Raw genomic sequence first — 12040 nt, 5'->3', positions numbered from 1 at the left:
ATAAATTAATTTTTCCCCAAAAAGTGCTCAGTTTTACAGAGAACCAACTTAGAAATATTGAGGGTGTTTTCACTTTCCTATTCCTTTATGGAGGTCTGACATTTCTACTATACTGACAACGATAGGAGAAAAGGGTTTACCAAATATTTGAATAATTGATTAGAAACAGGGGAATTTCCTTGGCTTTTGAAAAAGGAGCTCTGCATCTTTAAGGCTCCACAGGCTCTCTCTGCTGGCGACGCAGACAGAGCAGGCTCTGCCGCAGCGACTCATCCTATCGATAAGGTTCAGTTAGCCAAGGTGGAGGATGGGAACAGAATGGAGCTGTCCCAGCTACTCAATGAGATCAGGGCAAACTATGAAAAGCTCCTCACCAGAAATCAGATAGAGACCGTGCTCTCAACAAGGATCCAGGTAATGATTTCATACAGACAGGCACCTTCCAGGATAAGGAGACAATCCATGTCTAACCAATTCCTGTCCCGGCCTCTCTGAGGTACAGTATTTCCTTTTCAATGCAGCATATACTGGGGAAGGAATTTAGCTTTTACTGCAATGTGACTGGGGCTACAGGGGGAAATGCTGTGATTATACTGTTAAACTACCATCAGATAAATGTAGATTGATGCATTTGATTTTTATATAAATTACGAGGTGACTATCATTAACAAAACATGGGGTCAACATGCAATAAAATGGTTCACTCTAACCTCTTTCAGGAAGGAAGCATTTCAAATACACTTCAAAGATATTACGGAGTTATTTATAGAGATAATTTAAATAATATCTTTAATATGACAAGCTTTATAGTAATATTTATTGGCTTGCACACTTTGCAGAGATAAAGCTAAGTAAAATATTTCTAAAAGGTTCCCATCATCTTTTTAATGAGTTCAGTTTTATACCAGATTGTTATAAATAGAAATCATCTGAGTATGTGAACATGGCATTCAGGAACAATGTTATAAATGGAACAATCAAAATTCCCCAAATTGATAATGACTCTCCACTTAGATTATAGATTTTTCCTTTTCTACTATAAGATGAGATATGTTTATTTCCAATATTAAGCATGCAATATTTAAGTATTTAAAAAAAGAGAGCGCCCAGGTAAATAAGGGCTAATTCCTAATTTCATAGACTTATTTTGTTTTAACGTGAAAATCACCTTTAGCAATTAATTAAGGTCTCTAATCTTCAATCAAATGTACAAATAAATATTTTAGAAATGAAGATTCAGAAATTCAGGGGTTTGTGTGTGTGTGTGTTTTTTTTTTAGTTTACCTATCATATCTGAATTCAAATTCTATTCCAAGCACCCAAATAGAGCAGCGTTTACTTAAGAACATCACTAAAAGGGAAAAAATATTGCTAGGAAATCATAGGTCTTTATTCCATTAGCAATTCATCTTTAGTAACATTATAAATTTCACCTCTGGGTAACATTTTCAGTCTTCATAAAGAATGATCAGTATCCTAGATTAAGTAAAGTCACTGGGATATTTAAGTGTTGGAATAGGTCACTCACCTTTTACAAAGAGAAGAAAAAAATTAATAGATAATTTCTGAAAATTATAAATGAAATAAACATTTTATTTTGCAACAGTAAAAATACAAGTTATTTAGTTTACAAGTCACAATGCTGAAATGAATAAATTAAAGTGAAAAAGCAAGACTATAGTAAGTTTTCTTCAGTCTTTTTAACATAAATCTACTTTAGAGGATCTTCTTCAAAGAATTCAGAATGTCAGCTGGAATAAATTCAAGAAAGCCTGATTAATTATTATAAAATAAGGAAACACAAGCTATTTTAGTTACTTTTTGCTGTATAACAAACCACCCCAAAACTTAGTGGATTAAAACAGCTATTGTATTCCCTGGTATGATTCTGTGGGTTGACTGGGTTCAGTGGGGGTGATTCTTCTGCTGCACAGGACATTGGCTGGGACTTCAGTCATCTTGGGGCACAGCCTAGCTGGGACATCCAAAGTGGCTCACTCATGTGTCTGGCACCTTGGCAGGGGATTTCTGGAAGGCTGGCTCAGCTGAGACAACTGGGCCTGTTTCTCTCTCTCTCCATGTAGCCTCAAGGTCTCTCTCCATCTGGCCTCTCTACATGATCTCTCCAAGAGGGTATCCAGACTTCTTATATGTTGGATCAGGGCTCCCAAAAGCAAAGAAGTGGAAGTTGTCCAGGGCTTCCTAAGGTTTAGGTCTAAAACCAGTACTTCTGCCACACTCTACTAGCTAAAGCAAGACACAGTTCAGCCCAGAGTCAGCGTGGAAGGGGACCAAACGAGGACAGAAATTTGGGGAGGTGTGGTTCATCGGAGGCCATCTTTGGAATCCAGCTTCCACACAATCTAGCTGCCAGTTCCACACTCAAAATCCAAGAGACCAGTAGACACCAGCATTTTTATGCTCTCCTATTTCCTCAATTCCTGACGTTCTCTTTTGTCTTTGCTCTGATATTTGCTGCTGCTTGCCTTTACCAACTTAACACTAAGAACAAGTGATACAACAAGCCAAAAGAAGCATGAATTTTGTTCTCTAATTCCTTGCCCTAAACTTTATTCACAGACTTTCATTTACTCCAATGTTTCCTTTAAAAAAAAAAAACTATTGTACCATCAAATTAAATTTTTTTATTTTAAAATGCATTTTTATAAAAAGATTAAAAAGTTGTCATTTTTGCTTCAAAATACTACAGTCAATTCCATACATGGCTCCTACTGCTCTTGGGGCCAAATGTTGAGAATTCTGTCAAAAGATACTTTAATTTCAACATCAGCATAAGAACATTTAAAGCTGAATATAAAATATTTCTCTTTTTATTTAATATGAGGACATTTAGAAAACAATCTTTAAAGATGTCATTTTTGCTACTACCCTAGATAGCCATAACTAACATGCCTTCTAAAAAGATCATTTTCAAAAAAAGATAAATCAACAATGGGTTTTCTTAATACTGAAGTCTATTTTGGAACCTCTAATGCCTATGATAACTTAATTCTCTAAATTATTCATAATATACTTTCTAGCAGTATTTACTCCCCGTTCATATACCCAGTCCCAGAATTGATCCGTTTAGGATTTTATAGCAGCTTTTTATAAAGCAGTCTACAGGAAAATATGGGAGGGAAATAGTAGCTAATTTTCAATCCTTCTTCCTTAATGATATCATAAATAATGGAAAGTTAAGAATCAGAGGTCTCAAACTTCGGTCCTGCAAACCGTTACTTTTCATTAAAATAGATGTGTTTTTCTGCATCACAGACTATTACAGGAGGAAAGGACTTTTGAGGTTCCTTTTACATCTGAGAAAACTGAGGCTGAGAGTGCAACTGACTTGCTCACATATTTAATCAATTAGTAACTAAGCACTAGAACACATTTGTAATTAACAATTTGAAGAAAAAAATGATTTAATTCCTATACTCCTTTTCTATAATTGCTTTTAAATGTCTCATTTTCAAGAGTGCTCTTTGTTTTTTTTTGTTATTGTTGTTGTTCGCTTTCTTCTAGCTAGAAGAAGATATAAGCAAAAAAATGGACAAAGATGAAGAGGCTTTAAAGGCAGCTCAAGCAGAACTCAAGGAAGCCCGTCGCCAGTGGTACCACCTGCAAGTGGAAATTGAATCCCTCCATGCTGTGGTGAGAATAGTCTCAAAAGTGATCGGCCCATTGAGTCCTCAGATGTTACCTGGTTAAGAGAGGGAAAGGAATCATGTCCATTACTTTACAGGGAGAAACTAAAAACCAAGGCCACTGAATTCTATCCCTGGTCCTAGTTCAACTACCCCTGCCTCCATCATGACAAGGGCTATTGTCAATTCATTCAAGGTTTAGTTCATGCCTATAAAAATGAAGTAATCCTTGCTTATCACACTGGGGTTCTCTAATTGTTGGAGTAGGGGAATAGAGCCTTTGTCATTAACCAAAGTCATAACAGTAGGGAGTCTTTTATCCATACTATTGAGACTTCTAACAGAAAAAGATTTAAACACTTTCCTAAAACACCTTTTATATTCAATATTCTATACTTTCAATATGTAAAATATCAAATATAGTCACCCCTCCATCACCGCGCATGCGGAACCCGCAGGTAAGGCAGGCCAACTAAGTGACTTGGGCATCCTCGGATTTTGGTATCCGTGGGGGGTCCTGGAACCAATCCAGTAAATCACTGTGAATCAGAGTGATATAATAAGTTAATCACACTGCAGAATATTTTTTTGCCATAAGAATTATCACACTATACCTTTGACATAGTAAGCTCTCTAGCTATATATATATATAATATAATTTTTTTAACGTGGGTCATTCACAAAGCTGTAACAAAAGACCTCTTGCATAAATGTTGTACAATTATTGCAACCTTTTTAAGAAAGAACACAATAGGATGAAAACGTTGCAAATCAGATTTCAGAAACACCTTTTGTTTCACTGATGAAGCTCTATATAAAACAGGAAAGGGGCCTTGAAAACTCCCTACACGCCAGCGAGCAACATTACCAGACGCAGCTGCAAGACTTAGAGGCCGTGATTGAAAGACTAGAAAAAGAGCTACAGGAAGTAAGGCGTGGCATCGAAAAGCAGCTTCAAGAGCATGAGATGCTTCTCAACACAAAGATGAGGCTAGAACAAGAAATAGCAACTTATCGACGCCTCCTCGAAAAGGAAGAAATCAGGTACCTCATTCCATATGGTTAATAACAAGTGGCCAGAAATATAGTGCCGCTTACATCATTGATGTAGTCAGAGAAATTAAATCTAAAAAACCCATCATCACCATGGCATGCTCGCCGAGCTCCGACAACAAAATAGGATTAGTATGCATTGCAAGGAATATGTGGGAGAACTATTTGCAGCCTCCCCAAATTATGAACATGATAACCAAAGTCAGGGACGTGAGCTACAACAAAGAGCACATTAAGCCTAGAACAAAAATGTTAACAATTCTCAATTGCTACAAAAATGACCTTCCTTAACTTTCTCACTTCCCTTGCCATTCATCTCTTTTAGAATTAGTGCCTTCTACGGACCACCCACAAGTAAAGCTGGGAAAATTCACATACTATTACCACATCCCCCACCCCCACCCCAAGAGCCCACTCCCACCACACATCAAACACCAAAATAATAATAATAATTAATAATAATAATGTGCTTATATTACAACCATAGAAAGCAATGTTGTTCTGAGTACATGTTAAAAGACTTCCAGATGTCCTGATCACAAAAGGTATCAGAAGAAGAATTCTTATTAATTCACACAATTTCATAATCTGTAATATCACTTATAAGGTCATATGGCTTTGAGCACAGCACAACTTCCAATTTTCCATGTTCTCATAAAAAGAAACCATTATTCTTGCTTGCTTCAGAATTCTGAGTCCTCTATAAAACTAGATGAAACTACTTTAACCTACAATAAGTCTTGACATTTACTAAATCTTTGAAAAACATAAATTAAATTCAAAATATACCACTTACTAGCTGAGTGATGCTGGGCAAGTTACTGAACCTCTCTGTGCCTCAGTTTTCTCATCTATAAAATGGGAATAACGCTACCTCATAGGATTACTGTGAGGATTAAATGAATTCACGTTTCTAAAGTGCTTAAAACAGTGCTATGTAAATATATACATAACTTATTATTAAATAAAATAAATGGTTGTAAACTTTATTTAATGCCTAATCATTAAAGATGTTGATAAAGTGGTCTTTAATACAATTTTTTTAAACTTTGTTATGCTATATTTAAGATATACAAGAAAGTATCAAGAAAAATATAATGAACTCTCAGGTATGCACTTCTCCCAGCTTAAGAAGTGAAACATTTACAACGTTGTTGAAATCTGCCCCCTACCCTGGGGCACCTAAACTACATCCCTCCAATCTCATCCTCCTCCCTCAGTCTAACCTGGCCCAGAATTTGATGCTTATTAGTCTCATACATTCCTTTATACTAATATGTATGTATCCCTAAGCAAAACATGAAATTGTTTTGCATATTATTTTAACCTTTATAAAATTAGCTACAACTTATCTTTTTTTTGTCCACTCAATGTTATACTTGGGAGATTCATCCATAAAGATACAGTGTACCCTTAGTTCACTTATTTTCACTGCTAAATAGTGTTTCCATTGTATGAATATACTACAATTTATCCATTCTCTTACTGGTGAGCATTTGTTTCAATTATATGCTAATACAATGTTGCTCCTATAACATAATTCTTTCCAATTTCAGATATTATGGTTGCATCCAAGGTGAAAAAAAAGAACAAAAACCTACCACAAGTAGAGTTGGTTTTGTTTTACCTTCAGGTGAGTTTCTGATATAAGTAAACTAACTTGAAAAGTGAAATGGCATTTATAGGGATTATTAATAAACTAAACACTCTAAAGTAGCAAAACCAAGCAATATTTGAATAAAGTTTGACATATAAATTGACTGAGAATAGTACTTCCACATTGTAATTTAATATTTCATAAATAACATTTTCACAGCCATTATAAATGAAATATCTTTTTCAACAAAAGTCCCACAAAAGTGTGAGAATGAAAAAGTGGAAACAGTGACCAAACATGCAATATTAAATGGAAATATCGTGAAGGAAAGCACTGAAGCTCGTGGTACTATTCAGTAAGTAAAATAATTTTGACCAAGAAATAATAATAAACACATGCAAAGAAATTAACTTCAATTGAGTAATCTCAGTAATCTTTGAATATTTCCAAACATAATTTTATACTGTGGTTTTTAATCTGACATGAATAAATATATATAAATGAAAACTCAGATGGAGTACTCAATCTTTAATTCACCATTTTCCTAAAAATATAACCAAAACATGAGAATGCCATACAATTCCTTAGAAATTATATTCATATGATTTTTAAAGTATATAAATTATAAATTCCACAATGTAAATTATAATTTAAAATGTAAATGTAAAATATAAATTATACAAATTTTTTGGCTTCTTTTTCACAAGAAATACATATTACATTTTTTTAAATATATCTATACTTCTTCATATAGAAAAGTTTATTTTATCATTTCAGGACAGAGAAAGTGGATGAAGTTATTAAAGAATGGGAAGGTTCCTTCTTTAAAGATAACCCTCGACTAAGGAAAAAATCTGTTTCTCTTCGATTTGACCTTCATTTAGCAGCCACTGATGAAGGGTGTTTACAGACTAAGCAGGATAATCTACCAGATATAGAAGTCAGGCTTATCATGAGAAGATCATGTAGTATCCCCTCTATCAAACCTCCATCAGCAGCTAATTAATCCAAAGACAGTATTTGACTTGATTTGAAAATGACATTGGGACAGACCAAGGTGGGCCATGCTGACCGCCTTCTGTCCCAAAATGTAAGTTAAGTACATGTGTTACGATCAATGTGTGATTCTATTCAGAAAAAAAAAGTAAAGGATAAAATTTCTCTGAGTCTAATTATGGGTGTATTTTTTGGAGAGGGGGAGCTTAAACATAAAATCAGAAATTCAGTACAGTTCCTATTTTATTTATTCTCCAAATAGTCTTCTTTTTCCCTTGAAATTTTATCAGAGACTGTAAGCATTAAGATGGCTTAGTAAAGTCTTCGAAATTTTACTCAATGGCTGAATATTCTAAGGAAAAAGGAATAGTTTGTTTAAATGTGATTGTATTATCTTAAGAATCACACTAACTCACCATTATTTGATGACCCATTATATCTAAAAAGATTTTTCCACTTAAAAAAAGAAAGCAATTATAAACAAACTTTTAAAGAAGACTCAATGTTCATTTAACCAAAATTTTTCCTTTTGAGACAATCATTTGCACACTTCGAAAAATAACTTTCCATGAGCAGTTCTGAGCAAACTAGAGAACAAACCTCTCAGCTAATTTGATGATTAAGTAAAATTAAGTTAATCTTCACCTGAAAGTTTTTTGTAATCATTATCTGATTTCCAGCAGAGTTTACTTTATTCAAAGAACTTTAAAGGTTTTGTCCTCCCCTACAGAAAATTAGAAGGCCAGCTGCACCAACATGAAATTACAATTACTAGAACAGAGTTATCCAACCTCTCACCACCTCAGCTGTCCCATCTGTAAAGTTAAATGTGATTAATTTGAGTATTTGATGTGAGCATTAGATAAGGTACTCTATAAAGTATTATAAATATTTCTTGCAATCATTTATGTGAATTAAGATAACAGTATTGTTGTCTAAGCTAAGAGTATTTGCAGGATATGTTTTTAAATCGTTCAAACTGTAACAAATATGGGTAGAAAATATATTTGTGAATAAGTCAAGTATTGTTGCAAAGTTTTTTAAATAACCACACTGTTTAATACAGGTATATTTATTTTAAGACCTTAAATAATAAATACCTGTTTTAAAACATTAGAAATTTATAAGCTATTAATTTTTTTCTAAGCAGAAGAAATGTTGAGTACAACTCACCATACTTTTTTTCCCAGCTAAAGTATCATCTAAGGGCTCCAGCTACATTAACATTTTAGTACAGCCTTTGCAATCACTCTCTCTCTCTCTCCTTTATTTCAACTAGAAAAAAAAAACGTATATTTTAACCAGAAGAAAAATATGTTAAATAATCTTTAACATCATACAGGGACATAAAATTTTAGATTTTCTTTCAATTACTTGGGATTCCTTTTAGCCTGGCTTTTTCTATTTAGTGAAAGGGATGATTTTGTTCTGTCAAGGATCTAACAGCATGTTAAGTGCTTATTCTTGTGTGAGCATCTGACCTAAAATACATCCTATACATAAAAGTGTTTTCATTCGATATTAGTTAAATGCTACTAACTTTATTAAAGCTTTGAAAAATGCAATCATATAAGCTACTGTACTAAAGTTACTGTACTAAGCAACTGTAATCATAATAAAACAATATATCTAGTGTAATCTTTTTGCAGTCTTAAAAACTTACTACGGGGCATCATGAATGTAACTGCTTGTTAAGTAACTCCACTATGCAGCTATTGTGTGTATAACATGAACATTTTACAATACAGTTCTTGAATTTATAACAAAGTTTTATTTGCTTTGGGGCGTTTTAAATCGGGATATGAATTTACCAAAGTAAATGATACCACTACAATAAAAAAAAACTTCAAACATGAACTCTAAAGCTGCATTGTATTTGAGTTTGATACACTGTACTGAGTTTCAATGTTCCACTATGATTAGCTCACTTGGGGAATGAAGAAAACTGCAACCACAGTGGAGAGAGAATGGTTTTTATACTTTTTTTTTAGAAAAAAAAAATCAAGAATGGTATATTCTAGGGGCCGACCCGGTGGTGTAGTGGTTTTAAGTTCACACGCTCCACTTCGGCAGCCTGGGGTTTGCAAGTTCGGATCCTGGGCGCAGACCTACATGCTGCTCATCAAGCCACGCTGTGGCAGCGTCCCACATACAAGATAGAGGAAGACTGGCACAGACGTTAGCTCAGGGACAATCTTCCTCAAACAAAAAGAGGAAGATGGGCAACAGATGTTAGCTCAGGGTCAAACTTCCTCACACACACAAAACAAATAGAATGGTATATTCTAACAAATGGTAAATTCTAATTAAAAAATCAAAATAAAAACAATCCCATAATCCTGGGGAAAGTATAATAACAGTAGCCACCATTTGCAAAATGCTGACTCTGCTCCTAGCACTGTACTCAGCAACCTCGTACATAATCTTTAATCCTTACAACAATCCTACAAGATGCATAATATTATCCTTATTTTATGGATGAATAGAAAATATTCTTCAATCTCTCTGGAATAGTTCAACAAATGCATGCTTCCATAACAAAAAACAAAAATAAAGACTAATTCAAAGTACTAACAATTGTAGGATCCCAGCCTTGGAGCCGTCACTAATTACCCATGTAACCAGGAAGGAATCCCTTAAATTCCCTAGGCCTCAATTTTCACACTTGAATACAAGGGGAAAGGTGGTGGTTGGTAATAGTCCCCACCCTTCCCACCTCACAGAGTTGTTTGAAATACATACATGTGAATATATTTGGCAAAGTACTACTCAAATATACAGTACTATTTGGATAAAAATCATCACTGGGAGAGAAGAATTTGTGAGGACAATTATAGCTGACAATGATTAAGTAATAGCTCAAAACACAAGGGGGGAAGAGAATTTTTTTAACCCTTCAGTTACCGCCAGAAGAATTATTCTTTCCCAGTGAGTTACCCAATTTGAACTATTCTACCACAGTAGTTTTTTAAAGTACAAAAATGTTCTCTAACGTCAAAAAATGCTTAAATTAATTTGAAAGTTTCAAATGGAAATGCATTATGAGACATGGATCAATATTAAACTTTAGTGAAATAATATGCATACACACATTACTCAAATTATCTAAACATGAAATCAAAGGAAAGTTTGTGCACAGGGCAGAATTTGGTTCTATGTTTACAAATTATGGCCAGCATGTACACACAGATTGCCAATATTTATGAACAGAATACAAATAAACATTGTGAAATAAGGTATATGTGCAAATCACTACAAGCTTTTTCCAGTTCCTCTCACACACTTAAAACCCTACACCCAGGTTGTCAAACTTTTTCTGTGAAAACCCACATAGCAAATATTTTAGGCTTTTCAGGCCACATGATCCCTGCAGCAACTACATATACTATTCTGCCCTTGTGGCTGAAAGCAGCTAATACATAAATAATACATAAATAAATGGCCATGGCTGTGTTCTAATAAAACTACAAAAACAGGAGGCAGCCCAGATCTGGCCTGCAGCTTTAGTTTGCTGACACATGCCCTAGATCCTCAAATAAGATCTGTGGATGACAGATCATACCCCAAATTCTCCAGGACCATCCTGTTTTCAAACACTTTCATCCTTTTCCACGTGTCCCAAATCCTCAAGGTATTTAGAAGGTAACACAGAGGTTGTAAAAGCAAACCATACTTTGTCAAATTCTACAAAACATTGTGAATCCACTCTGCCCTGGAAATCTGCTGGGCTTCGATATTTCACAACCATTTCTAGCAATAGAACTGAATACCCATAACTTCTGCTTTCACAGAAACAGCTGAGAAAATCAGCCTATTCCACCATTTTGCCTACAACCAGACTTTTAGAGGCTATTCAGCTCAGCCAGAGTTCTGTCCTGTCTTTCCCTATTTTAAGGGAAAAAAATTCATTTCAGAAAGCTTCTTTAGAACACACTACAGAAAACTGCATGGCTCAGTGGTTGGTTCAAAATCTTTCTTGAGTCAAGACCTCTTCGAAAATCTGTTAAAGTACTAACCCTCTATCTGGGGGGGGGGGGGGGGGGAAGCACATAAAAATTGTGTACAATTTTAAAGGGTTCATAGACCTCCTAGAGCCAATTCATGGACTACTAGGTGTCCAAGGACTGTGGGTTTTTCCTTGTTGTCTCCCATTTTCTCCTTTTTCTCCTTCCCTCACAGGGATGGTTCTCTTTCCACCCCTAATTCCATCTCACTCCCCAGCTTCTTCCCACAGTACTATGGAAAGAAATCAAAGAGACCTGGGCTTGAATCCTAGCTTAATCACTTACTAGTTTTGGCTTCCCTGTTTTGGAGGAAGGAGAACCTCAAGGAAGTATGAGTACTGTCAGAGAGGAAAGCAGGTCAACTTCCTGGATCTCGCTGCCAGGAAGGAAACTAAACTCCCTGGGTCTAAGACTATCTCTGCAGTTCACAGCAAGGCCCCTGTGAGGGCTCCCAACAACCTTGAGAGTTACATATCATTTAAATAGTCATATTAAGGAGGCATCCCATATTTTCCAGGAATAAGCACTGTTCCAAAAGTCTGTCCTGTGGTTCCCATCAACATCCCTGTACATGCAAGATCATATGTTCTGACGTTTGCTTGGGGAAAAAACAAACTAATAACTCAGACATTTCACTCTGCAGTCTTAATTTCTTCAGGACTAGGGAAGAGGTTTTTTTCCGTATTATATTTTGCCTCTTTTCTTCCTTTCTTAATTTTGCAAATCTTTGGGAGTGAAGAACC

At 35.1% G+C, this 12040-nt stretch overlaps 1 protein-coding gene across 1 annotated transcript; it reads left to right on the top strand.

Moving 5' to 3' along the window:
- Positions 1 to 318: 318 nt before the first annotated feature.
- Positions 319 to 7344, top strand: KRT222 (keratin 222). Its single transcript, XM_058559377.1, has 6 exons — positions 319 to 414; positions 3526 to 3654; positions 4471 to 4691; positions 6257 to 6333; positions 6517 to 6652; positions 7075 to 7344. The coding sequence occupies exons 1-6, from the start codon at positions 319 to 321 to the stop codon at positions 7301 to 7303; spliced, it is 888 nt and encodes a 295-aa protein (XP_058415360.1). The 3' UTR covers positions 7304 to 7344.
- The last annotated feature ends 4696 nt before the right edge of the window (positions 7345 to 12040 follow it).

This window comes from Diceros bicornis, chromosome 18 (genome assembly GCF_020826845.1).
Source record: "Diceros bicornis minor isolate mBicDic1 chromosome 18, mDicBic1.mat.cur, whole genome shotgun sequence".
In the NCBI taxonomy this organism is placed as follows: Eukaryota; Metazoa; Chordata; class Mammalia; order Perissodactyla; family Rhinocerotidae; genus Diceros; species Diceros bicornis.
The sequence above is the reverse complement of the archived record's forward strand: the minus strand, read 5'-3'. Positions and strand labels throughout refer to the sequence as shown.

Coding starts and splice junctions, on each gene's coding strand:
- KRT222 (XM_058559377.1), top strand. CDS start 319: ATGGAGCTGTCCCAGCTACTCAATGAGATCAGGGCAAACTATGAAAAG. Junction 3,655..4,470: donor TTGAATCCCTCCATGCTGTG/GTGAGAATAGTC, acceptor TATATAAAACAG/GAAAGGGGCCTTGAAAACTC. Junction 6,334..6,516: donor TGGTTTTGTTTTACCTTCAG/GTGAGTTTCTGA, acceptor ACATTTTCACAG/CCATTATAAATGAAATATCT.